This window comes from Brachionichthys hirsutus, chromosome 4 (genome assembly GCF_040956055.1).
Source record: "Brachionichthys hirsutus isolate HB-005 chromosome 4, CSIRO-AGI_Bhir_v1, whole genome shotgun sequence".
Lineage (NCBI taxonomy): Eukaryota > Metazoa > Chordata > Actinopteri > Lophiiformes > Brachionichthyidae > Brachionichthys > Brachionichthys hirsutus.
The window spans coordinates 6251558-6279007 of record NC_090900.1 but is presented as its reverse complement, the minus strand read 5'-3'; the positions used below and the strand labels follow the sequence as shown (position 1 = coordinate 6279007).

Here is a 27450-nt window from a genome sequence, read left to right as displayed (position 1 = left end):
GTATCCCCCCCTTGCCTGCTCTTTCATCAGATCGAGCCTCATTAGCACATAACAGGCTATCCGTATGCATGGAAGGTTCCTAATTTAGGCGTTCAACCTGATTAGTCCTTAACAATGTGGGACAAGCTGCCTGAATGGAATTGAACACAGTGGTGTAAGACAAAAACAAACGTGCATCGTCTTCCCGCATGAACACATTAATATAAGCGCGTGTCTGCGCGTGTATTTTTAATAACAATTACAGCACAATGCTACACTTAATAAAACCATTAAAACAAATAAAACAGAGTACCATAGTCTACTTTTTCCACCGATTTATACAACCTTGTGGAGTATAAATCTCAATTTACAATAAATGGGAACATCAACAACAAGCTTTTCGGTTGTTTTATTTATCAAAGAGTGAACGTTAATTGTAAAACTCTGAACAAATTAATTTCAAAATACAGGAATTAAAGACAAACCATCGTATGTTGGGTAGATGACATTCGTCAAAGACAAAACACACAGACGGAGAACTATAATGAACAGAAATAGCCACAGCTCATGGCCTCCCCTTTATTCTTTCCTCAAATTCTCCTCTGTGGGAGTCTATTTAAAAGCCCCATGCTGCCCTTGGACATTCAATCAGCCTTCAGTCAGAAGTAATAGATGTACTCTATTAATACAAAGGCTGGCTATTCATTTCAACAATCAGACTATGAACCGCCTCCTCTTTCCCTTTTCTCATCTCATGCACTTTACCCCTCCTTAAATAAATGTTCAATATAATTCAGGACAGGCACATTTTTCCATCTATAATTGACTTACTTTGCTTGGGAGACATGCAGAAACGGAGATTGAAACAATTTCATGACAAATGACAAACTCGCATAGAAGCAGATGGGATGTATTGCAACACGCTATTTGTTCACACATTCCGCTCTCCAAATGTGAAACAGAAAGATAGGTTGATGATCCCTTCCAAAAATATGTCCATTTCATTACATGTGGGGCAAAACATTAAAGGTAATATAGATGCACAACATGCCTGAACTTTTTTTCTTGGTTAATCTCTGCTAAAGGGCAATATGCAGCGCTGCCGAAGTAATTTAACTCTTCATTTCCTACTTCCTTTCAAGTTATTTGACTTTCTCCTGTCTCTCACTCTTTGCTCGAGGTCCTGGAGCACTTTCTCGCTAACAGCTTCTGCCTTGGTCACTACAGCTTTCCTGCGCGCCGATTCAACCACAATAGTCATATTACAGCACATATCCACCAGTTCCTCCTGGCATCTCCGCATCCCGGCGTCAAGCTCGCCTCTCCGCGCTGGATCCCGCTTCATAACGCCCTTCTCTGCCACCGAGAAGCCCAGGAGGCCTGTTAGAACCTCATTGGACAGCTCGACATCCAGGTATCCTGTTCCATCAGATATGGTGGCGCAAACACTCCAACGACCATTGCTGCTGCTTAGCTTCCCGAGGAGAGTCACAATGAAAGCTTTGACGTGGATTTCTGTCGATTGGAGGTCGGATTTGGACACCCTTTCTGCCAGCAGGCACAAATATGTAAAAGGCAGAGAAGCTACAGTAAGAGCAGGGGCTGTGCTGTGACTCAGTGCATCTCCTTTCACAGACAACCTATTGAATTCTGCATTGCTTGAGGTAGCAATTTGCTTCTGAGGTGTTGTATGTCTTGAAGTGTGACTGGCAAACCAACAGCTGGCGCTGGATGTTTCTGTTTTCGTTGCAAGGCTCTCTCTGTCTCTACTAGGGACACAAGGAACAGGGAACTGATTTGGTCCTCCAGTCTCCTCCATGAAATTACTCTCACCATTAGCAGCAAATTGTAATTCACGTGACGGCTCCAACGCTGCAGGGGAGAAGAACGGCGAGGGAACTGCTGCAGCTAACTCCCCTGTAGCTCCTCCGCCCCTTCTCTGCATCATGGACCCAGAGGTTTTCAAAGCTTGCTGCTCAAAATGTGCAGCTTGGGTTTTTGCTGCTGGGTCAAGGTTTCTCGCCGTCGCCTTATTCTGTGACACACCTGTGAGACTGTTGTCAGTGAAATGCGTTCCTTCTTGATCATGAACACCATCAAACTCATCAAGGGGAAGAGCTTCAAAGTCTTCATCAGGAAAGTCTTCGTCTACCATGTTGTGATCCGACATCTCTTGTTGAAGCAGGCAATCAGAAGGTATGTGGTCAGAATCCTCTTGCTCAAATCTGTTATGTAAGAAATAAAGAAGAAATTAAATTCTACAGAAGTAAAGAGACCAATATCATTAACTAAAAAATCATGACTGGTAAATCTGATCCCTGATTGCAATCTAAAATGCAACGCATTGCAATAACGTGATATAAAGCTGCTTATTTTTCATGTAATATCATAATTACCTCCAACATGGAGGTTGTGTTTTTGCTGCCATTTGTCTGTTTGTTAGCAGGATAATGGAAAAACCGCTGGATGGATCTTGATGAAAAGAAATCTGAAGGTGAGTGTTGGTCTAATTTAGATCCCAACAAATTTTGAGAAAGATCTGGATTTTCCCAATCACTTAAAATGGAGGCTTTTTCAAAAAATCATATCTTGTAAAATGTGTTTTCAATTCACTCACCAAAAATCACAGTCATAAAAGAGTCCGATATGAACTATCAGGTAAAATGTCTTCTGGATCTGATCCAGAATGAGGTCGGGAATAAATATTACATTTTATCATTGAAAATCCCATTTAAGGATTCAAAAATCAGTTTAAAAATATCAAATAAACTCTGATTCACTTTTCATGGTTGGTGTATAAAGATAGCAAAAACAATTTAAACCCTTTTGATGCTGCCAAAAACATAACCTCCTTGGAGGAGGTAACAAATGTTTCCTATCAATATCAATTGAAAACCTATTCCTCATCAACAGCAATCCTTGGCACTGATTGAACATAACTATCCTAAGAGCAAGATAAAGGCAGTAACACATCGAAAAAACTTTACTCAAACTATGTTTTTCAACAGCAAACATGCTGATTTGGTTCCAAAGTAGTGAAGAGTTAAATGGTGACATTTTAAAAGAAGAAAAACATACAATATTCAAATTGTCAACATATATTTGTCTGGCAGTGGAGCTGAGAAGTTCCTCCATCAAACTGTTCAAGCATCTTATTGTTCACCCCCACCTGAAAGAGGCCGTCGAGACAAGGCGGCTGACGGAGGAGATTCCTGAGGACTGCACGGACATCTCGCCACGTGTCCCATAACCGCTGTCCTGACCAGGCCTTATAGGAACCCTTTCCATCTCCTGGGCCTCCAGACTTGCTACCAATTCTGCATCATCAAATTCCAGGCCCTGCACTTCATGATTTCCTAAAACAAACAGGTATATCATTGTATATACTTATATTGCCATATTTCGATAAGATTGCATTTATTTTTTTACTTAAGATTCAACACAACCTGGTCCTGGGTTATTTGGGTTCAATTCAATTAAAAATACTTATATAATATTTATCCCCAACAGTATGAACTATACAACATATTATAGATAAAGGAATATATATCTGCATATAAACAAAAAATGAGGCACAATGAAGAATAACTATAGATGAGCATATTGATACTGATATATTTAAACATTGTTAAAAGCTGTTCCTATGAAGGGTTAACATATTTACCGGTAACTGGATGCTGAGCTGGGGAGGCCTCCACCCCCTCCTGCTGCTGGTGATCTTCCTCAGGAAGTCCCAGTGTACGACTCAGCACCCTGCCCTGTCAGAGTACAATAGAAACGCATCAGCACATTTCTTTTGGTTTGTTGCAGTAAAAAAACAAAAGCTTAAATCTGCCTTGGACATAAATCAGAAACCAATGGTGTACCTGAGTATTCCGGTTCACCAGGTCCTCCACCTCACCGCCCAGGACCTTGATGTTGGAAGGTCCCAACAGAATCACCCCAAGTCTACAAACCATCTGCCCTCGCAACTGCAGTTTCACGCCAGGCCTGAGGGTTCCGGAAGCAAATAAAACCGTTAAAACCATGATGTAGTCGCATGTTTAGGAACTTTTATTTAATTTGTTTGATTGCGATCCCGACCTCCGTTCCTAAAATAACGACCATCCTTTCTCTTGTGGACAAGACGACCTTAATTGCCTCGTCTACAACTGCTTATCTGCCGTGGAGGTCGCCGGTGTTGCCGGAGCCTATCCCAGCTAACTATGGGCAAGAGCCGGGGTACACCCCGGATGTGTCGCCAGTGCATCCCGGGGCCACATGAAAGACAAACAATTCACACAAATTGCATGTTGTTGGAAGCAGGAGGAAACCGGAGATAATCGATGTAGACACGGGGAGAATATACAAACTCGATAGGAATTGAACACAGAACCTTTTTGCTGTTAGGCGACAGCACTTCCCACTGCACCACCGTGCTGTCCTACCTAAAATATATACTGTCCCATTTTTCCTTGAGTAAACTTACTTTGAACACAAAAATAGAAATAGCTCAGTTAGAAACTCCAAAACTTTAGGAAGTCAGAATTCTTCAAATGTGAACGACAAAGAGACGGAACGATTGTCCACCTGAGCGCTGTGCTGAGTGCAGGGATAGGCTGATACTCCATGGCCTCCAAGCTCTGGACTCCATCTGTCACCTGCTCAACACAGACAGGTCTCTGATCCCAGAGAACTCAAGAAGGAAAGCATGTGAACACTGCAGTATAGCGATCATTACATTTACTTTCTGTTACTGCTGGCCTGAACACACTCCTCTGATCTGTTTCGAGAATTGAAAATTATTATTTTTTAAAAGTTTAAATGGAAAGAACAGCCTAATTCTTATTAATTTTTTACCTATGACAACATACAACTGTAAATCATATTTGCCTTAACATTACTGCTGGATTAAAATGAGATAAAATGAACATGGAAATAAGTGTTTTCTATTCCATCATTATTATTGGTATATTAAATCTGCTCTATTCCCCTTCATTTTGATAAAGGTCCCAATAGTTTGTAACGGTCATGGGGGGGTCCCTTGTAACGTTTCCAAGCAACACCAGCTATAGTCTAGACGCTAGAGAAACCATCGAGCAGTGAGACGTGTAATTCCTAAGGTGACAATTATGGTAGGCTGCTCCTTGTATTGCAGCACAATACTCTTTCTTATGATCTCCACTTTGAGTCAGTTAAAAACAGAAGACTCAACCAGAATTCAAACACTAAGGAAACAACTGGTTGGAGAATTAGGATTGAACAGTTGATTGGCTTTATTTATAATAGAGACAGAGCAATTATCAGCTTGGATGATGATCAGATCTCATATGCGGAATTGATCCAGATATAATGGTTTTAATTCAATTAGGTGGGTTTTTTGTTGGTGTCTTATTAGTTTGAAAATAGTTGATTGTAATGTTAAGTTTATAATTTTTTTTAAACAGAAGTCTTCAAAATAACTAAATATTAAACTTTTTAAATGTAGCAGAGTAAAAAGTACTATATTAGCTTCTACACAGGTACACTATATCGGCAAAGGTATTCGCTCGCCTGCCTTCACACATATGAATTCAAGCAGCACAACATTGAAGTTCAGGGGAGATTTCTTTCCACTTCCACTTCAACCCCTAAATGCCTCTTACCTGCATGAGGAGCATTCGGGTGGCTTTAGCTTCCCAGGGCCTCTGGGTTGCTTGTGTGAAAGCAGAGACGTCATCATTTGCACAATCGGCGCCTCTGAACTTCTGCAGCTGGCCGTAGGCAGGCTGGCTGACGTCCAGTAACGAATCAACCTGAAGCAGATAGTTTGCCTTTTCTTTGTATCCTTTTTATGTGCCATTTCTTAAATATCTAGTAAATTGATTGTTACTACAGTCATATTACTTCATAATGGGTATACAATACAGGACTGCACGTGAGAATTTCCAAGATTGGGATGAATAAAATAAATATCTAAATTGCTGATCATATTATTGAATTACATGTGCAAACTGTGGTTACCATCATTATATATATATATATATATATATATATAAAGTTAAATCTAACAAAACTGGAATCCAGGGATCTTTGTTTTAATACCAGATTAGAGAGCCCCACATTGAAAATGCTACGTTTTAGCTCATGTGGATTGATGACCACAAAAGGCTAAAGCTACATTGTAATATATAAGAGCTACAAGTCTGTACTTGGATGCAAAAGGTTCCACTGAGTTCAGTCTTCTGAGCCTGAGCAAGCCCCTCGGGGAGAACAGGGTAGTCCAGGTCCCTCAGGTCTGTCAACAGCCACTGGTCCAGTGCCTACAGTTTGACATAATGCAATGAGACATTTCCCTCTGCAACAGTTATTTGACCAGTATTTTACACTGTATTTCACGTTCTGTAACATATGACAATGTTAAAATCCATTGCCAGGATGTTGTGTGAATGGACATGGAATTATGACATTCTAAAAGTAATCTCATTCAACCAACATGAGCAACATTCTGAGCCAGATCCAAATTTGTGATTTGGAAATATTTTGAGGATATTATTCAGTAGGGCCCTACAGATGTCGCAGGGCTGTTGCTGCGTAGTGACTCAAGGGTGTAATTACCGCCAAGTCCCTGTAGATTTCTGTTCTCTTATTCATGACATGAACAAACCAGTCGACATCGTTCAAGATGTGCCGGTTATTGTCACGTTCATACAATCATTAAGAGATTACATTTATATTTAAATGAAAGATTACAGTCATGGGTATACACACAGCTGTTCAGCAGCAGTGTTTAGGTACACTGTTGGTACAAATAGGCATGCAAATGAAAGAAAGCATACCCCACTCGTGACGCCACCACCAGCTGGTACAGCTGACACTTGGCAGAATGGAGTCATGCTGTTTACTAAAAAAAAATGGCTTGCTATCAACATGTTGAAAGCAGGATTTGTCAGACCAAAGGTTCATTCATTCGTCAATTATGCCCTTTTGCTAATCACAGCAACCTATGGTTTGCCTTTCTTATCAGTGAACAGTAGCAGACGGCAGAAGAGCAGACTTTAGTTGATTACATTTTCAGAGTTGAGATTTCCAGGTGCTAAATGTTTGTCTAAAGTTGGACAATACACATTGACGACATGTGCTGTATCGTGAGCCTTCAAGTGTCCATGTTTTGACTTTTATTGTTTTCATATTTGTTAAGCATGTTGGAATATCTTTCAATATAATATAAACGAGACAGAAAACCAGAAGCGGCTTCAACATTATTCAGTTCCGTCTGGTCTATTCCTTCTAAAGACAGGTTCAACCCAGACAGGTAAAGCAACCATACGGGTGAAACTCTGTGTTTCTCTATTTGTCAACATTAAAAGGGATTAAACAATTATAATCCAATCAAAATGGCAGATTCATTATGTCATTTAATCAAATACTTGTACTTATAATACACAGCTATGGGGATCGTTGAAACAGTAAGGACCTTGAACAAGTGGACAGACATCAAAGATAATCAACCAGGGTTCAGTAAGTGGCTGTCATCATAATCAAAAGGGGCATTCACATCTAACACCTAATACCTAATACCATTTTGGAACGACCATCCTCCATCCTTCCATATTTTACTGACTAGCCAGTCGGACGTTGGGCCTACCTGCTGGTTGATTTGTTGCTGTGACAGATGACCTGCTCCTCCTGCCTCCTCTTGCAGCCACTGCACACAGGCTTCCAGCCAAGCAAAGGGGACCTGGACATACCAGGAGGACTGCAGCCAGGCCTGGGTAGCAAGCGCCACTGCCTGATTGTCAGGGGCCATCCTCTAACGTTGTGTGTGTTTGACTCAGTTCACTTTCTCCACCATCATCTCCTCTTAAGTAAGAGTTATGTTATTATTACTTGTTTTAAGATGCTAATCCCAAATAAACAATTACCAAGTTTATCAAATATTTAACTAGTGGTCTAATGAGCTAAAAGTGAGTTTGATTGATAAGAATTCATCTTCCCTTTGTATTTTCTGAAACACTTCAACTGTATGGTCATTTGCTGAATGCTGGGGTTAGACAAAACAGCCTGGACATGCAATCTGTTATTTTTCTGTGATCATAATCCCATGCATGAAATGAAAGATGGTCACGTCTGGGTACTATTGAAGGAGAAAAAGAGAAAAAAGAGTGATATATCCAGGCAGGGATAGCACGTAACGGAACAAAAAACCCAAACGATTACCTGAAAAACATAGAAGTCGCCTTCTGGTCGATATGTCGCAAAAAATTAGCAAACGCGCCAAAAGGGCTTTCTAGCTTTGCGAGCAATGTTGTCACTTCCTGTGCGTTGTGTCTATTGAATCCTACATACATGACAAGTCTTAATCGCGAAAGTTAGGCTTGCGTACTTCTCAAAAACAGATTAACAACTTGAATATTGCACCATACATCCATGATTAACCGGGACAGCGACAGTAAATTGCAAAGAAACTGAACCAGGAAACAAGGCATTAGCGGCAGCCCTACCATTGTGAATGACAACTTTATACCCAATCACGTCTCTCTTGACAAATTGATGTACTTCCTGTTTAACCAATCAACACCCTTAGATGGATTTGTGCGTGTCCAAGTTTGGTAGAGAAGGCATAGGGACGAGCGAGGTGTTGTACTACAGGTTGGTAGTTTTTTCCCCGTTTTCGTTCCACTGTGAACCTAAAACAGTCGAAGTGCAGCGATAATTTAAAAGTATCGTATATTTAGCATCAATTTTGACTACATTGTGTCTATTGCGGTGTTGCCTAATTTGCTGACCAGGGCTATTCCCCTTGTGTTCAATCGAATTCAAAGCAACATGGCGATATTAGCTCGGTGCTAGCGTGGTGACTCAGGGTTGTCTGTTTGTCGATCATTGACGACGTATTTTCGGCATAGCTATCTTGGATCGGCGGAACATCACGAGGTCGTGGAGCGTCTTCTACTCGTACTGCATTAAGAGTAGTACAATCACATGCTAATCGAAACTTCAGCGAGGAAGCTTGTAGCTAGCGCATTTCCCTCCGGGCTAGCGCTTAACATTAATCACAAGGCTTAGCATTGCTAGCGGCCGATAGCTTTAGCCCCATAGCTAAATGGAGCTTGATTATCTAATCCTGTTTTTGGTCGTTCTCAGAATTTAACCACTTAATTGCTAGTGCCAATGCCGATTTCAACGCGACGTTCGGATTTAAACTGCGTTGACGGAGATTCAAATGTAAATAAGATTTCTATGATACCGGGAGTGTGTTTGGAGCTTTGCTAACGGGGAGCTTGTTTCCATGCTACATCTCAGTACTGTAATTCAACTAGTCCTTTCTCTCAGACGGGTTGCAGCAGCTGTTCGGTCTTTACGTCCGCACATCAACACGCCCTTTCCCCGTAATAAATAGCGATGACTGTTTGTTCTCTGCCAGATATTCTTTGGTTTTTCTCGTTTTTGGTTCTTGATTATCCGGATATTTAGCGTGCCGCTTGATGTGTCTTTATCGACTCTTGTTACTATGCTGACAGATTACCACAGCGTCCAAGGCCCTGCTTGTTCGCGTTTCTCTGCCTGTTGTCCGGAACAAAGTGCCCACCACATCTCTTCAATTGTCAGAGGAGCATGGAGACAGAAATTGATCACGAAGAAGATACTTCTTTCAGCAACACAGAGACTAATGGTATGTACATGGCTTACGGTGCAGTTTCTCTGGATTGTTAATTTTCTTTTTAACTGTTTTTGGCAAATCATCATAAACGCGTACAAATAATGTTAACGTCGAAAATGTGTGTTCTCAGTTGACGAATCGCAATGGCAGCGTTGAGATTCTGAAAACGAATTTTCCAAGATGCTAATCTTGCACTTAGTATTCCGCATGCCAAAATGTAGTTGGAAATGTTTTGCAAACAGAAATATGTAGGTGGCTATTTATGTATTTTTTGTTGACTTTGTTTTAAGTTTGTATGGAATTTTGTTTCTTTATTCCAGGTAAGCGTCCTGCTGAGGATGCAGATGAGCAGAAATCGTTTAAGCGCTCCAGGAACTCAGACGAGATGGTAGAGCTTCGCGTCCTCCTGCAGAGCAAAGTAACTCTCCTATTATTTAAAAGTCTGTTATTGTTTGCGTTTTTTCTTTCTTTTACTGCTAAATGTCTACTTTTGCTCTTCTGTTTTCCATCTCTGTGTTCTGTAATAGTTAATTTTTACATTGTATTAGTGATGTTTATATGATCTCTGATATTATTTGTTTTATATTTGAAATCCCTTGTATTGTGTGTGTGATAACTGCAGCACCATAGTCCATAGTTTGCATTTTGTAATTTATTCTTTGGATTCGTTTTGTAAGTAGTGTCTATATTTTAAGAATGCAGGCGCTGTGATTGGGAAGGCTGGCAAAAACATCAAATCCCTCCGTACAGATGTGAGTACATTAATTTTATATATTTGAAATGTTTCTTTTTGTTGTTTTTAAATTTTTATTTGGTATCTTTTATTTCTCCCTCCACTGGTATTCTGCATCTCAAATGTACCCAGCCTCACTACAAGATAGGGCTTTCGTTTTATTTATCCTGAATATCGGATGAAAAAGTGTTTTTGGTATTTGGCATTGTTTTTTTTGTTTTTTGTTTTCAGTTAACATTAGATATCCAGGGGAAAACCCTGTAGTTGCTTTTAAACTGCTCCTTTTTCAGGTGGGCATCACGTGATTGCCCCAGTTAAACTGACACTTGTCTTAAAAGTGCACCAGCTAAAAAAAATTAAAGGCAACTTGATCCGTATCTAATTCAGTCAGCCATTGCCTCTTAAGCCCTTCAATTAGTTCTACCCATCTTTCTCACTGTCTATAGTCTATTCCCCAACATTAAACTCTTCATGTTGTTAATATGCCATTACCCATTTTCCAATGTTATTTTTTCTCCTTTTCTCTCTTTGACAAACAAATCTCTGAGAGAATCAAATTAAAGTCACATTTGAACAGTGTAGAGCCTGTATATTAAAAATGTATTCCTCTTCCCTCTTCCCTCTCCCTTGTTTTTTATTATTTTACTGTTGACTTTTTTGCCCACTTCCTCCTCTGTTGCCCATGTTCTGGATGGCCCCTCCTGCGCCCGCCCACCTGACACCTTGGTTGGCCCTGTCCATAATCGTGCCCTGTCCCTAAATGGGCGCCTTACTTGATTGACATCTGCTCGAATGGCCCTGGCCCCTGCCCATTCCACGCCCAGTACAATGCCAGTGTGTCAGTCCCAGACAGCAGTGGGCCTGAGCGGTATGTCCCTAAGCTCCTCCCTCTCACTGCCTGACTACAAGTCAAAGAAACAAGAAGAGATAAATAATAATCATCCTGCCTCTGTCAAGTCACTGTATTTTAACCTACCTGTTCTCACAGTATTTTAGCCTGAGTCAAATACCTGAATGCGTTCATGTCCAAATCTGCCTGTTGAGCGTGTAAAAGCCATGTCAGCATCCTTCATTTGCAAATTTTTAAGCCACCTCAACACTGAAACTTAGGCTGGTGTTATCAGGGTTTTTCCACAATCTGCCACTGTCCTTTTTAAATCTTTCCTATAATCTGTGCAATATGTTGTTTTTTGTTAAATTTTGTAATTTAATTTTTTAATGAGTATCTATCCTGTCTTTGGCATTTTCACCTCCTTTCCCCATCAGAATGAATATACTGGTGTTGTTTTTTCATTAGATTCAGAAACTCGCCTGCTTTCCACAACATCCCATTCTTTCCTTGTGATGCTCCCATTATAAAGATAGAATCATATTGTCCGTTCTGAAATGCAAATGCAAAGCTAGGGTGCGTGTTTGTGTGCGTGTGTGTCTCCTTTCCTCTCTTCTGCTTCATTTCAATTTGTTTGGCTGCTCAAGCCATTGGAAGTACAGATTATCTCTTTTTCCCACTAATCTACATTCTTTGGTATATTTTTATTACTTCTATCATCTCCTTTAAAAGCATCAATTCCACTGGTGGCGAGCATAATCTTTCATGGTATAATCTTCTGTCGCTCTTTGTCAGCTGTCTACCATTCTATTTCCACGTACAAACAGCGTTTAAGTTCTCTTGATCTTGTTTCATTTGATCAACCGGTGGGTGCAGACAACAAACTTGTATTTTCAGCTTGTTGTACAAATGACGCCTCAAAGTTGTTGTCAAATGCAAATTTGTAAGAAGGGATGGTTGACAATCCCTAAAATGTGAGATGTGATAAATCTGCCTTCCTTGATCTTTCAAAGGTGTATTTGGCATCCTCTTTGAGGTTGTTTTTGTGAAAGACTTTGGAGTATGCATCCACCAAACTATACTTTAGGACTATCAAGTTCTCTCTGGCACCAGTGGTGCTTATTCCTGCCAGACCTTCCTCAGGCTTCACCCTCCCCATCTTGCCCCGTCAGTGGTCACCAAATGCAGTAACCTTTCTTCGGGTCCCCTTTTTTGTCTCTCTTCTTCCTTTCTCTGGATAAAATATTATTTTTCTTTTCATTGTTTAGTTTGGGTACCAGCTTTTTTCAGTCAGTGTTGAATTACCAATAACATACCATCAAATGTTTAGGAAAAAATGGACTTCAACTTTTCATGTAGCTTGATTAGTTTTAATGTATGGATAAGGGGGGCGGGGTGTCATGATTTCTCTGATTTTAAATGTTCTTCTCTTTCCCCCTGGCATAAATTACCGGTACCCCCCAACCCCACCTTTTCTGTGTGGCTGTGTACTGCTCTGTCATTGGTGGGTAAAATATGAAGCATCCTAAGCATCAGTGCTGACATTGAGACAGTTGGAGAAATCCTGCTAAAGATTATCCCGACACTGGAAGAGGTAATTTGTTGAATTTGTTTTTCTATTATCTAATGTTGCAGAATACACACTATTGTTATTTCCTGGGGCCCGCAATCCCACTGCTTAAAAGCTGACATCAAGATAGGTTTCCAGTGTGTGTGTTTGCTGATAATAAAAACTATAGGCACATGCTGTGTCACTCCAAATCCTGTCACACATCTGGGTCATGTAAAAAAAAAACAAAAAAAGGCAATTCTGACACTCGGTTGTAATTTTACAGAATTTTGAGTAAGAATTGTATGCAGACATAAAATTGGCTTTTGGGGCCCTTGATTGGACGCTTTTGCCAAAATTAAAAGAAATATACATCTTACGTAGGCTTGATCCTGTCAGAGATTGTCAAAGGGTTAACAATTTTCTCTGTTAGTACCAGCAGTATAATGGCATGGATTTCGATTGTGAGCTGCGCCTGCTAATCCACCAAAGCCTTGCTGGCTCAATCATTGGCGTGAAGGGAGCAAAGATTAAGGAGCTCCGTGAGGTATGTTCATGTGGTTGAGGAGCTTTAAGCTGTGAATTTTGAAAAAAGAATTCAGGTGCGAGTAATGTAGGACAGGCATTCTCCATTCTCACAGCCTTCCGGATTTAATTGTAACAGTATACACACCTTGATATGACCTTTTTAAGCCAAGTAGTAATTTGAATAGTGAAAGAGTTTCTACATTAGAATTTGCTTTCTTTTCCTCCCCCCTGTGCTGCTCATACATGCCCATGTCTAATGTGCCATCAGAACACAAAGACCAGCATCAAGTTGTTCCAGGAGTGCTGCCCTCAGTCGACAGACCGGGTGGTTCTGGTTGGTGGGAAGATGGAGCGAGTAGTGGAGTGTATCAAGACTATGCTGGAGCTTATTAATGACGTAAGCAGCTTTAACCGGTTGAGAGGCCTCTTTTTGTGTATTTTAAATTGAGAGTTATTAACGGTTTCAGTTAAATCCATCTTTTTTACATATAAAGATGATTGAAGTTGTGGAAATTGAAAATGTTGCGCAGAGTAGGACAGCCAAATGGTAACGTGCACATTTGATTTTGAGTTTTATTTTTTTTCATTGCCCTTTCGTAAAGAATAGATTTTATGTGAGGAATGTATCTTTAAATTTGTTTTGTTCCTGGCACATGAATGTCATACAAATGCCTCTGAGCAGATCAGAACGTCCCTCTCTGTCCTTCCTGTTAGGCTCCGATAAAGGGCCGCGCACAGCCCTATGACCCCAATTTCTACGATGAAACGTATGAATATGGTGGTTTCACCGCAATGTTTGAAGAACGGGGTGGTGGCCGCAGGCTCATGGGAGGATTCCCTGTGCGAGGGAATAGGCCCAGCGCTGGAGACCGCGGGTATGAACGAATGTCCGCGAGCAGAGGGGTGCGAGGACCCATGCCTCATTCCCGCCGAGACTATGATGAGATGAGTCCCCGTCGCGGCCCTCCTCCACCACACCCGAGTAGAGTGTCCAGGTCGAGTGGCCGTCCACGGAACTTGTCTATGGGACACCCGCACAGAGGGGGGTAAGATATAAACCTAAATTGTAGTTGCTGGCCACTTATTTGTGTTTCTTTGTCTTAAACATTTTTCTCTCAAACATGTTTTCCCTTACAATAATTGGTGCCAAATGCAAACAAACTAATTTTCTGATCACAACATGATCATTACTAAATGATCGCATGTTTCCTCGTGACAGTTTGTCGTTGTCTTGATTCTGTGAACCATTTAAGATAGTGTTTTAGATTTGCTAGGCTTTCTTCAGTGGCCATGCAGTTCGGATTCTCTGAGAGAACTTGCTCGTTTCCTTCTGCATTGAACAAAGCTTAATCGCTCTTCAAGGGGCTCAAGGCATTCAGACCGGTTTCACCAGTCTTGCTTTACATTGTGTAAATAATACGATGAACTGAGTCCAGTTTTTGTATGTAATTCACTGTCACACTGTATTTCTCTTGAAACATTTGTATTCATTGTTGTCATTCCATTACTTTTGCGTGCTCATCAATGTGTCTGGGGGTGTGTCTGTTCTTTTCCCGTTTTTGTCTTGCCCGCAGAGAAGACCGTTACTATGACTCATACCGTGGCTCGGATGAAAGGTCAAAGTAAGTTTCTGTCCCCAAACCTTTGCTTGAACCCTTAAACATATTTTAACTGGGATACTTCGACATTCTGAAACTGTACTTTTAATTTCTTCCCTTGTATGTTAGCTGGAGCGCTGTAATGGTAATTAATTAAAGCAAAGTTTTTAATGAATTTACCAGCGCTGCTAAATTGTAATTCCTCTCAAAATACATAATATAATGTATAAAGATGACTCAAAACTATATTCTAAGTGTTGAGGTATTCCTACATGTCCCATATGTCCTTGCCTCATTACTGCAGTTTTTTTTATATGACTTGTTACCCACTTCTTATAGCGCATAATAAAACTGTTCATTAGTCATTTTGGCATATTCTTAACTCCTTTACTTTCTAAACATTCATTCATTCTAGTCTGCACGTGTCCATTACCCTGATCGCCACTCATTCCTATGCACTTCACTTCTTTGAGGTGCTTTTTAATATTTTATGACCTTCTTTTCTGTCAATGACTCATCTAACATGCTCATCACTCCAAGTATTTCCCAAGTTTAGAGAGCGTATTGCTGGTGGTGTATATGAGAGCCATGTGCTGATGTGACTGATTTGACCCTTGAATCCTTCCCCCCCAAAGATGGCATGTATTGCTTTCATAATGTGGCTTCAGTGTAACCGTGTAGCATTAGTTTGCTTGATTATGCATGTTTGGGCTTTGCACTGTTTACCTCAAGATACATAAAATATTTTACCTGCAATTTAAATGGATCTAATTAAAATTAAAGGGTTAGGGTTAACCCCCCCCCCCCTCCCCCATGACCTCGAGCCTGGTCAAGTGGGAATTAACCTGAAAAATCAAGGCTTAAGTATATAGCTATAAAGGTCAGTCAAACTCACTATCAGAAATATTTCAAAAGGTTCAACTAAGTAGTCAAGTGTGTGCATGCTGTTCTTAATTTGTTAGAACTACGTTCACATGTGCCTACCCAGGTTCTTTTCCCAGGAAAAAGTGACTGGATTGAGCTAAATCAACTCAAAAAAAGTGGATATGATGACTCAAACTAAGCCTGAATTAATTGGTAATCTCAGTATGGAACAGGATGATGACTTTAGATGAGCATCAGATGTCCGTATTTAGACTACGGTTGTATCATGAAACACCGATGGATATAACACGTTGGTGGAAAAATGTCACTGCAACCTTCTGTGACTTTTGGAAATCATGGTTTAATTTTTGACATTTCTGTTTCATCCTAGCTTGTTAGACCAACATGTAACAGATGGAGAGACTGGACAGTGAAAGCAACAAGTGCTAGTGACTTAATTTGAGGCTACAGTTTGGCATGGCACGAGGAAATGGATCCAAGCTTTAGAGGGAAATCAGCAGCACTTGGCTCTGATCGCCACCACCTGTCACTTCTCTCACTGTAACACTGTCAGGGCTGTTCCTGTTACTGTGTGGGAAGATGGCTGTGGGGAAATGTGTTTATACTGTAATCCTGCTCAGTGTGTGTGCAGTTTGACCTAGACCAGAAATTTCCGTTGGAGTGTTGTCAAGATTTTAATTCCAAACATTTTCTTTCTCTTTCCTCCAAACCCAACATTTCACTCTTTCTTTCTCTTTCTCCATCTCGCTCTCCATGTCTCCCCCCAACCCCCCATCCCTCGATCTCCCTCTATTCCTATGGCATGCTTTCATCACCAGTGAGAGAAGAGGCAGACCGGATCGCTATAGCGATAATATGGTTAGTGACCCTTTGCTAAATACATGCGGCTCTTTATCAAGCATCTCATTGGGTGGCAGTATCCTCGGGGGAGCGTATTGGTTGGTCCCAGCACAACACGATTTGTGCCGAGTGTCCATTGTGTTGTACTTCTAAATATGGATGATGGACAACGCACTCGTGTACGTGCGCGTGCACACATTCACTTGAACTCTGACACGCAAGTGTTGGCATGGTGCAAGTCTTCACACCAAATGACCGTAATAACCACAGCTGGAGACACCCCATAATAATCAGCTGTAATTGCCCTCTTTCCGTGTCCTTTTCACGGCCACCCTGTTTTTTTTGTGCAAGGAGATGGAGGATGTTGGGGGTGGGGAGGGTGGCGGAGGCCATGGTTGGTTGCTAGGCAATTGTAACGCATTGTTGACAGACTGGAAGGTCTCACTCGCACTCTTTCTCCCTCCTTTCCTCTCTCTGGGCTGGCAGGATACTGCCTGCTGTTGCTTAGCAACAGCTTTTTGAATTGCCTGTTGCCCTGGTGACAGCAGCAGGTGAAAATGGAGGCTGATGGAGATGCAAGAAGAGATGAGAGAGGGGAATGGAGGGGAGGGGAGGAGGAGGAGTCTGGGCGAGGGCTCAAAACTGGGTGGATTATAGTCGGGTGTACTCCGTGGATGAGGCGGCGACATCATCCACACATTTGGCTGACTTCTGTCTGTTCTTCTGGAATATATAGAAGGAAGAAATGTGTTTGCTGTACTTGATGTAACCTGTTTGTGTTGTTTTTTTTTTACAGAGCGGCGGAGGATACAGTAAGTACTAAACCAATTTCTTCTGTCATTATATGGAGGAGCATTCAAGGCTGTTAGAGGGTCATACTGTGCCCAGATGCAGGCCCATTGTTTTCGATTTACTGCAGCTTCAAGCATTTTGTCTTAATGTCATAGCCAAAATGACGGTATGTACAGTGACAACCTGGCTGGAAGGGCAGTGCAGTTCAGTGTCGGCTTCTGGGCTGCAGCAATATTGTGATTTATTTGCAATTGGAATGATATTTCACTTCAGTGTCTTTGTTGGCAATACATTTGAACAGTGGCAACCTGGTCTAATTATCATTGAATACTTGGAAGATCTGATGGAAATAAAAGAGACTGGTCCCATCTATATGACGACGGGTATAGCATTATGATGGTATCTGATTTTTTCGCTCACAAATAAATAGCTCGTCTTACTTAATGCTCAATACTGTGACTGTTTGTCCTGCTCGGACAACTGGGATAACGACCAGTCAGGCCAGCCTCGTCACTATTTCAATGATCGCTGTAATTGGGGAAAAATGGTTTGCATGTTTCGAACTTCGGCAACCTTTAGTGCTCCGCACACACTACTCTAATTTTATCTGATTTATTTTTCCTGCTTGATTTTCACATCTGCCCCCTCTGTTACCGTCAGGTGGTCGTGGCTCCTATAATGACATGGGAGGACCCGTCATCACCACACAAGTGACGATCCCCAAAGACGTGAGTAAATGATAGCGGCTACATGCATACTGGTACCGGAAAAAATCAATGGAAGTCTGCATCGCCCACTGTTCGGTCTGGTAGCCAACCTTGGCATATGTGATCAAAGCTAAGTTTACACAGTACAGTTGGACAGTTTGTGTTTTATCACTTCTTATTCACATTTTGAGCTCCACATGTATTCCCAGTGCTTAATTTTCTGCATGCTCCCTTCCCTACCCCTCGCCTTCTCTTCTTGGTACCGCACCAACAGCTGGCTGGTTCCATCATTGGTAAAGGAGGCCAGCGGATCAAACAGATCCGCCACGAATCCGGGGCCTCCATCAAGATTGATGAACCTCTGGAAGGTTCTGAGGACCGAATCATCACCATCACTGGCACCCAAGATCAGATCCAAAATGCCCAGTTCCTTCTACAGAACAGGCAAGTTCTGAGACACCTTCACTGTGTCACGTGGCCGTCCGTCTTTCTAGATGTGGGGAGTCGTAATTCAGAGTCTTTCAACCTACTAAAACCACACGTATGCAGGTTGCTAGTGCATAAATAAGCATTTCTGGAATTGCATAATACCATTAACCCAGCTTTGTTGAGTTATGCCGCTCTGTTGCCTGCTGTCTCTTCACTAACTTCTTTCCTTCTTCCCTATGCAACCTGCAACTAGTTCAAACCTTCCTCTTGCATGAAATGGCTGTAAAGGAAAATACTAAATTAATCGGTGTACATATTTTTTGTAAAGGGTCAATGTGATTGTTATTTTTTTGACTGTCACATTTATCCCTTAAATATGTTTTTATAATGGGGGTTAAACAAGAGGTTCAATTACCGTCTGAGCCGTTTCACTGTGAAGCAGGGAGTGGATTGACTCTTCCCTTGGCTGCTGCTGTGTGGAAGACTAGTGATTTTGTTGTTTATAGTTAGATAAACCAACAACAAATCACAGTCTGCCAAATAGCACGGGCCCCTCCTCTTCTGTCTCCCTTGGCACGCCGTAGGCATGTATAATACACACTACTTCCTTGTTGATGCTATCCAGGATTAGCTGTAATGCTAATATAGTTTGCAAGCATAGACTCCTTAGTAGTTGAGCATTGCCGTAGTAACTAACCACACCCCCTTCCTCCCTCCTTCAGTTTGCTGTCCCTGCTTGGACACGAGGACTATTCACGCCTTTCTTTTACGCTTCCTCCCCTTGCTCGCTTTCTATCTGTTTATTTCACCTTTCCTTCTGCCTAAATTTCTTAATCTGTTGTCCATCAATACTTCCTCCTCCTGCAGTTACACTGCTATATATTTACACTGCTGTCCCCTTATGAGTCAATCTGAATAATTCTTCCACTCTTGTTTTATTTCAGTGTGAAGCAGTACTCTGGCCATTTGCTGTAGACCCGGGAGACTCAGATTGAAGCAGACACAGATTGCCCCACATCCCCACCCCATTCCATCCCCTCAACCTTTTTGCTCCTGTCCAACGTATCCCCTTCATGCTCTGGATTGTGGGTGTTTTTTTTCTTCTTCAACAACTGTCCGACATTCCTGTGCATAAAAAATATATAGATGGTATTTTTAAGTGTAGTCACTGACTTTATCAGATTTACTTTCTTTTTTTTCTTTTAAGTCTCATCTATCAAAAACATTCAGTCTTCTGACAGATGAATATTCACGTAACCTTTATTTTTTAATAGTTTGGTTGTTTTGTTTTATTACTTGGATGTGTATGTTTGTGCTTCCGATAGAAATCTGTTTCATTTGTATGCATGTGTGAACATGCAAGTGTGTGTGGGTTGGTGTGCTTTTTGTTCTTATCAGTCCCTAAACACTCAGTTGTACCACATTAATATTGGCAACATGCCGAATGTAAACTTTCTTTGCATATTGAACCAACTTTGTTTTAAGAGACATGGGAAATTTTGCTCTTCCGAATGGATTTTGTGGCTCTTAGGTTTGGAGTCTTCACACAGGATAGTCTCAATTTGTAAGAATATCCAAGATTGTGGGATTAAATGAGAATAATTTGGGTAATACTTCACAAATGGAAACGTGTAGCCACATATTTGTTTTGGCATTTTATCACAGGTTTGACACATTTTGAACTTTGTTTCTACAATTGTTTGCTGTCCATGCTGTAGACTAAAAATTGTCAAATTGTAAAATGAATAAAGATGGTGCCACTTTTTACTGAACTATATTGCTTTTTGCGCATCGTAGCTCGATCAGTCTTTGTGCGCAGATGACACTTTGGTAATGAAACCATGACAACCAGGAACATATGTTCCCCTAATATCCTGGTCTTGATGGTCGTACTTTAATCTCCATTGTCAGAATTTATTTTTATTACAAATAAGATTGCCTTTTTTTTCTTCATTGTTTTACATCAATATGTACATTTCTGAGCTCTTCTGTTTCAAACTATTAGGGGTGTCAAATTATCGTGTTGTGATTAATTAATTACAGTTCTATTTAGCGCTCCATATGCACGACGGCGAAAGGGAAGAACAAATACATTCTGCAAACAGCAGAATGAAAATGATAGGACTATCTGTTGGAATGGAATTTCCCTCTGGGATTAATAAAGTTTTCTGATTCAAGTGAAACAATAATTGACTTTATAAATCTATTTGTTATATATTAATCTTTTGATCTGCCACAATGTAATGAATTTAAATGAAAATATGTAAAGTTGAGTGATTTTCTCTGCAAATTTTAGGTGAGATTAAAAAATAGATTAATTCATTACAGATCATAATTAATCGCATGACAACACTAAAAATAAGTCAGAACAAACAAAAAAAATCCTATATATACTTATGTTAAACTCATTGAGTTTATATTTTCACTGGTTAAAAAAAAACATTGAGCAGACATGAAGTGTGAACCATTTTGTTCCATTGTTAGAGATGAATCATTAATATTCTTAATGGATTTCATTAACATTTCAATGTTTATGTGTTTTAATACAAATAATTGGTTTTTTGTTGTTGTTGATTTTAAATATATTAAAAAGGGATGCGATTTTTCCAGTTCCTGATTTCAGCGTTCATCAGCCTGTCACGTGTCCAGAACGTAGGTTTTGATTGGTCAAAAGCTTTGCGGAAACCCTAGCACGTTTGAGCCAGGCCTTGTACTTTGCCTTTTTGGCATTCATTGGTAAGTCAAGTTAAACATTAGTTTATGTTCTAATATAATAGTCAGTTGCCAATAAATAAGAGATTTACTACTTATGTATGTTTGCATCGCTAATAAGTTTTGTGCACGCTCAGTAGTGGCGACAGATTTACCTGCAACACCGTCGATAATAGTTTAGCCCCGTTTCTGAGGCGCAGCACGTGGGTATGTGTGTATGTATGTATGTATGTCAACCCTGATCTGGGTCCTTACACATGGCCAGCCAGGTATTATCAGCATTTAGTCGGTCAAACATAACCAAACTTTGTGTACTGAAAAAGATCACAAAATTATTAACTATTTTCAAAGACAAAAGGGTTTTCTTAATTTTCACCAACAAAAAAGTAAGAGTTGTGTTTCTAAATCCCTCGAGTATTAATTTATTTTCTTTACATCAAAATGGAATTTAAATTTTGCAAATCAACACAAATGGGAAGTATCACAATGAATTTTGGTTTGTGTGTTGTTTGTGTATCAGTCAACACAGTCACTGGACCCTTGGGCAGATTTACAATACGAAGCTGTCTCTCGACGTTCTGTGGACAGGATTAGATGATATGATCTTGGTTTATGTCCCTTGCATCTCAAATATGTACTTTCTTTGTGACCTAAATGATAAAGGAGGGAGATGTTTAAAATGACTTTCTCTAATGTCCACATCAGGCTTATTTCTTCTCATCATGGATCCAACGCTGTCTCCCCGTGAGTCTGGGCGGTTCATCGCTGAGCGGAGCCGGGATGTGTTTGTGGAAGAGGAGGGAGTCCGGAGGGTGGCAGAGATCCTCTACAACCTCAGACACAGCGACGGTCTGACTGTCAGTGGCTGGAAGAAGGCAAATCCTTTGGCTCCAGCACCAACTGATGATCAGGGAAGCCGAGTGGTTTATTGGCAGTTTTGTTCAGTAGCAACAACAAATGTAACATTAAAGAGGCATAGAATTCATGTCTGCTAATAGAAGTAAATTATGTTTTGATGTGTTGTCCTGTGCTTTCTAAATGTCTCTATTCTTCATATGAAACCGATATATTTTTTAAGGTAGTGAATGTGAAACCTACAGTGGGTTAAAATGTTCCAGTATTCAGCTATTTTAAAATTATGCATAGCTCTAAAGAGCGCCTGCTAATTCAAGTCCTAATCAGTTTGCAGATTTTTTTTCATTAGAATACATACGATGTACTCAAGTGATATAATGCAGGACGATTGTCAACCCAGTTTCTGAATTAGCTCCACATTGAGAAATCTCAAATTTAAAATTATCTTCCATATATTCGAAATCTTTTTTTTTTTTACTTAAAACTATGTTCTAATAATATTACACTGCATGAAGCCCTTCTGGGTTATGAGTATTTTTAATTTAAGTAAATTTTGCTTACCGGTATACTGTTTGTCTACTTTTTGTTTTACCAAGTAAATTTTGACAATCGTGAGATTTAATCGTGGAGTGTTTTTCAGACTGTGGTATGCGTCCTTTTACATTTTCCACCCCTAAATTTTGTTTTCAGGAAATATGATCATTGCATTTTATTGGATGATCATGAGTGACCAAGGTGTTTCCTTAGGAAGCAATTATTCATGTACATCATTTCATATTCCATGGTGTAACACTGAGCTGAATATGGAGGCTGTGTATCTTTAACATAGAAATTCCATGCTTGCTCGTGCCATTTCAAGCATTTGGGTGAAGCGCTCAGATTTCCAGGCTAATTCTGCTTCATAGATCATTTGTGTTTTTTCAAAATTGCAGGCCTTGAACTGGGTGTTTGTGGTCGACACCATGAACTTTTCTTTTTGGCCAGTGAAAGAAACGCAACAGTGTGAGGTGACCTACAAGGGGACCACCTATACAGGCTACATGACCCTGTGTGCGGCTGTCACCAGGGCCATGGATGAAGGTGAGAGCATCCAAATCAAGGATTTTGAGATGAGTTTATTGTCGGTTTAAGATGAAAGTCTGTCTGAAGTATTTTATTCGATAAAAATAACATGTGTTGTCTAATGTTGCATTTATTCAGATTGCGCACAAACATCACAGCCTTGACTAAAACACTGGGTGGTAGAAATATCAGGGGGAGAATCCTGCTGTAACTGTGTTTCATCCCAGCTTCTATCAGCTTGATCTTTTTAAAGAGGGGGCGTACTGCATATAGATTTAATATTTTTTTTTATGTTTCTTCTTTCCTGTGTGCTGTTCTCGTGTACTGCTGTTACCAATTACTGCGAATCAGTAATTCACCTGAATACGAACTGCTCGGAAATTGATTATAGCTCTCCATGTGCCTGTGAATAACTCCTAAGCGTGATCATCTCCAGATATGAATCAATGATGTCTCATGGAATAGTGCTCAGTGTGTGGTCACTCTGGCCGATCATCTCAGAATAGCACAGGTAGCTTCTCTAAATAGATCATTATCAACCAATCAAACCTAGATTGTATATATACTTACACCGGTGTGTGTATATATATTTAAAGCCTCCTATAGTTGCATTTTATTCACATTGGAACTTTATGCTTCCTGTCACTACTGCTTTATATGCATTTCTAATATTTCTTTGTAAGTAGTTGGGAAATCATTAATCAGTGGTTGTTAGGATAATTATTTAATTTTCATTGTCACATGGTAGAGTCTTTTAAAGATGGTGGACCCATGCGGGTCTTGAGGAATCCCTTTGTTGTGGGGGGAGTCGGGGTCTATGCAAATACCTGAGAACCGCCTACTTTACGGTGTTAATAAATTGACCTGAGAGGGATGAGGATCGCTAGAGGACGGACAAGATCTCTCGATCCGGATTGGTAAAGTGTCAACGTTTGTCTGCCTGACTCATTTTGTGTGCGTTTAATCATTTTTACATAGGATGCCAGAGGACTTTCCCTGACGGTGGTTTCGCAACACATTTCTGACACACACTCATTATATATATCTATATCTATATAATTTTCTTATAGACGAGATGACCTGAATCGTCCAAACTATATCCACCTTGCTGGAGCCTATTGCAGCTGACTATGGGCGAAAGGTGGGGTACACCCCGGATGTATTGCCAGTGCATTACAGGGCCACACTGAAACAGACAGCCACTCACGCACACACTCGTACCCAAGGACAGCTGACAAAACCCATGGCATGATCGCGACAGGCTGACAAAATCTTTAAAAATTGCACCACTGGAGGGGCAGGAAGCCCCCCATTTCTGAAAAAAGAATTTGTGTAAATAAATCTATGCTCTGTCTTTACAAATCAGAGTGCTTGATTTGAAAACCGCTCGATGATTAGTACTGCTGAATCTCGAGTGGTACATTTTGCATGGAGTACATGAAGTGTTGCTTCTGTGCTTTCATTTTGGGGGGAAATTTGAATAGAGAAAAATTAGTAAGGGAGTATTTTTGGGTCTTTTCTATGATTAAAGTAATATGGATACTTGTTTCATCAATGTCCACAGGCATACCCATCACTGATCCAAACTACTTTTCTCAGATGAGCATGGAGGAGTTGGTGCATGTTCTTCGATCTGACAATGAAACGCCCATGCCTATGCTTCAGCAGCGCCACCAGGTACTCTTCTATGTCTGTGGCTGAAGTCTTTTAACCGTCGTCATAAGTTAGACGTTGCTTCAATTAATTTACATTTGTATTCCAATTTGAATGTTAGTGCATTGTATATTACTTTACATTTAAAACTATGTAACATGTTATTTTTGACATGTATGATAAGAAGCTGACTTCTGATCCACTCAGCTTTCACAGTACTCGCTGTACTATGTAACAAAATAAAAGCAGTGCTTTCCCATTTAAAGAAGCAGATATGGTGAGACGGAATGCATACAGCATCTGATCTCTGAGCAGTAGTACACGCATACACAGTACATAGTGTCTGAGGATATTGTGATTTGTCATATTTATGTATGGCAGCTGTGCAAATAATACATGAATTTCCAGCCATTACTTCCAAGTTATGTCACTAGTATATTTTTTACTGCATCCCTGTATTCATTTTCATATTAATATCTCATGATATATCCGTGCACTTTTGTTCTGCATTTTAAGCTCTCTTGACAAATTGAAATGTAAATTAAACAGCTTTTAAACCCTAACTCTCAAAGAAGTTGAATTTGAACAGATTGCCTATTAAATTTTCCTAACAAGGTTCTGACAGAAGGTGGTCGTACTCTGCTGGAACATGGAGGAAGCTTCCGGAGTTTCATTAGCCAAGCCGGGAACAACGCTCGGAAGATGGTGGAACTAATCGTGGAGAAAATCCCCTCCTACAGGGATGAAGCTACGTACCAGGTTAGATTTCTACAGGGTTCGTGTAAAAACTAAAGACTATTTCGTATGTGCACATTTTAGATAAAAGATCATGTTTGCCAAATAATTTTCCTAGCAAAATTGTTTTGGAAAATTGATGGCTTTTGAGGTTTTTATCTTAGATTGTGCACTTGTACCAATACTTAAAAGTTGATAAGAAAAAAAGACGATACATCAAGTATCTTAGGATATGAGTATATAAGATGTGTATCTGACATGAGATAAATTGCTAAAGATTCATTGTGACACAAGGGTTCCATCTTCTGGCCAAAGGCAGTGTGGCAGTGCTCTCTTAATATGCAGACAGTTAAGAAACAAATAGTGTTCCATACCAAAATACTATCTTTGTGCAATAACCGTCTTGTAATAAAAAAATAACTCATAACTAAAGAACATAGTAGATAAATGTACAGCACAACTGCTGCTTCTTTCAGGGTACGAGAGTCTCATTCTTCAAGCGAGCTCAGATCCTGGTGGCAGATTACTGGGGCGTCATGGAGGTAAGAGGAGAGGCGGACATCGTCGACATGGACTCGCTCACCATGTTCGCAGACTACAGGATCCCACAGGCTCTCGTCTACCTCGGAGCGCTGCGATACTCTGATGCGTTAATGCAAGTGCTTAAGAATGGTGAGACAGAATTGTGTGTGCATGTGTTTACCTAATCACACACACATGTATAACTGAAACTCAATACTGGAATGTGTGTTTTGATTCGCAAAATAGTACTTAATATAGTAGCATGTATGCAATACTTTTGAAAATAAAGATGAAGCCATCATATATTTTTGAATGTGCCACACACATGGACGTGTATATGAGATATGAGTTTGGCAACAAACTTGTCACAAGAGTCATAAAGGGGTCTGACTTCTGGGTCTGATCTAGAATGAGGTCAGAAAAAAAATATAAAATGTTAACCTTGAAAACCCCAATTAAGGATTTGAAAATCAATTAAAAAAATACACATCAACTTTGAATCACTTTTACGTTTCATGATTGATGTATGAAGATACCAAGAGTTATTTAATTTATACACATAATTTTATATATATACGCACACAATACATTCTGTGTACCATGTGTTTGTCTACCCTTTCTCTAGGTGAGCTGCTGAATTCTGGGGACAGGAGGGAGGTTGAGATCCGAGGTTGTTCGATTTGGTCTGTGGAACTGATCAAAGATCATCTTTCCAAACTGGTACGGGAGAGGGATGGACAGACCTGCAGCATCAACTCGGCAATCATTGACTTCTACCTGTGGCCTTATGCCAAGCAGCACCACAAAGAGATGTCTCACATTCCTATACACCGCACACGCTGTATTTACTACTGATGAGCTGTCCGACAGTATTACCTAGTTTGTGGCAAATCTCAATGTGGATTCTTGGCACGTGTACTTTTGGGGAAAAAGCCAACCATTTCTCAGTCTTAGATATACTGTATATGCAAATCCTGTCCTGCTGTACTGAAATATGTGTCAACTGTTAAGCATTAATGTAGCTTGTTGGTCTGTGTGGGTAGCAGCATCACTGGCCCCTTCCAGGCCTGTTTATTGTTCATGTGGTACATATCCTCACAAAGATTTGCTGTAATCCAGACCAAATGATCATTTACTCTGTTAATTTACAACACAGGACACATCAATATATATATGTGTGTATACAGCAATTTGTAAAATTAGCAAATTGAAGATGAGACATTCTTGATTTGATAGTGTTTGTTTATTTAATGAAGGAAAGCTGAATTTGTTTTTGAGTTTGTACTGTCTTTCACGTCAGTTTTCTTTCTTTCCTCCTGGCCAGGTCATGTTTGTTTGCCCTTTTTCAGAGAGCAGAATTACAACTGCATGATGGCTATTGATGAAACTTGGTAGAAAAGATTGGCATGTGGAATGAAGA

At 40.3% G+C, this 27450-nt stretch overlaps 3 protein-coding genes across 4 annotated transcripts; 2 read left to right on the top strand and 1 right to left on the bottom strand.

Annotated features, from left to right (window-relative positions):
- Positions 1-294: 294 nt before the first annotated feature.
- On the bottom strand, positions 295-7747 carry rmi1 (RMI1, RecQ mediated genome instability 1, homolog (S. cerevisiae)). The gene is made up of 8 exons (XM_068738641.1): positions 7586-7747; positions 6150-6260; positions 5604-5753; positions 4549-4619; positions 3846-3969; positions 3644-3737; positions 3149-3335; positions 295-2204 (listed from the first exon to the last, which is right to left on the bottom strand). Exons 1-8 carry the CDS (start codon positions 7745-7747, stop codon positions 1100-1102), a joined length of 2004 nt encoding a protein of 667 aa, XP_068594742.1. The 3' UTR covers positions 295-1099.
- An 815-nt stretch (positions 7748-8562) lies between these two features.
- On the top strand, positions 8563-20668 carry hnrnpk (heterogeneous nuclear ribonucleoprotein K). 2 transcript variants are annotated; one of them, XM_068760698.1, is made up of 16 exons: positions 8563-8589; positions 9462-9613; positions 9922-10019; positions 10297-10353; positions 11159-11202; positions 12685-12757; positions 13146-13259; positions 13509-13637; positions 13955-14286; positions 14815-14862; positions 16542-16581; positions 17360-17379; positions 17827-17855; positions 18016-18083; positions 18337-18506; positions 19436-20668. In XM_068760698.1, the coding sequence occupies exons 2-16, from the start codon at positions 9556-9558 to the stop codon at positions 19464-19466; spliced, it is 1311 nt and encodes a 436-aa protein (XP_068616799.1). In that variant the 5' UTR covers positions 8563-8589; positions 9462-9555; the 3' UTR covers positions 19467-20668. The 2 variants fall into 2 exon arrangements, with proteins under 2 accessions (XP_068616799.1, XP_068616798.1); XM_068760697.1 differs by lacking the exon at positions 17827-17855 and having other exon boundaries at positions 13152-13259; positions 17360-17375.
- Positions 20669-21925: 1257 nt separating this feature from the next.
- Positions 21926-27443, top strand: qng1 (Q-nucleotide N-glycosylase 1). The gene is made up of 6 exons (XM_068738672.1): positions 21926-22126; positions 22991-23138; positions 24685-24797; positions 25389-25532; positions 25985-26180; positions 26656-27443. The coding sequence occupies exons 1-6, from the start codon at positions 21926-21928 to the stop codon at positions 26883-26885; spliced, it is 1032 nt and encodes a 343-aa protein (XP_068594773.1). The 3' UTR covers positions 26886-27443.
- The last annotated feature ends 7 nt before the right edge of the window (positions 27444-27450 follow it).

Bases quoted from the DNA above. Each gene is read 5' to 3' on its own strand.
- qng1 (XM_068738672.1), top strand. From the start codon at position 21,926: ATGGATCCAACGCTGTCTCCCCGTGAGTCTGGGCGGTTCATCGCTGAG. The intron at 22,127-22,990 runs GTTTATTGGCAG...TCAAAATTGCAG, and splicing joins ATGATCAGGGAAGCCGAGTG to GCCTTGAACTGGGTGTTTGT. The intron at 25,533-25,984 runs GTTAGATTTCTA...TGCTTCTTTCAG, and splicing joins GGGATGAAGCTACGTACCAG to GGTACGAGAGTCTCATTCTT.
- hnrnpk (XM_068760698.1), top strand. From the start codon at position 9,556: ATGGAGACAGAAATTGATCACGAAGAAGATACTTCTTTCAGCAACACA. The intron at 9,614-9,921 runs GTATGTACATGG...TCTTTATTCCAG, and splicing joins CAGCAACACAGAGACTAATG to GTAAGCGTCCTGCTGAGGAT. The intron at 17,380-17,826 runs GTACTAAACCAA...CTGTTTGTCCTG, and splicing joins AGCGGCGGAGGATACAGTAA to CTCGGACAACTGGGATAACG.
- rmi1 (XM_068738641.1), bottom strand. From the start codon at position 7,747: ATGGCCCCTGACAATCAGGCAGTGGCGCTTGCTACCCAGGCCTGGCTG. The intron at 5,754-6,149 runs GTACAGACTTGT...TATCTGCTTCAG, and splicing joins GTGGAACCTTTTGCATCCAA to GTTGATTCGTTACTGGACGT. The intron at 2,205-3,148 runs GTGGGGGTGAAC...CTTACATAACAG, and splicing joins GTCTCGACGGCCTCTTTCAG to ATTTGAGCAAGAGGATTCTG.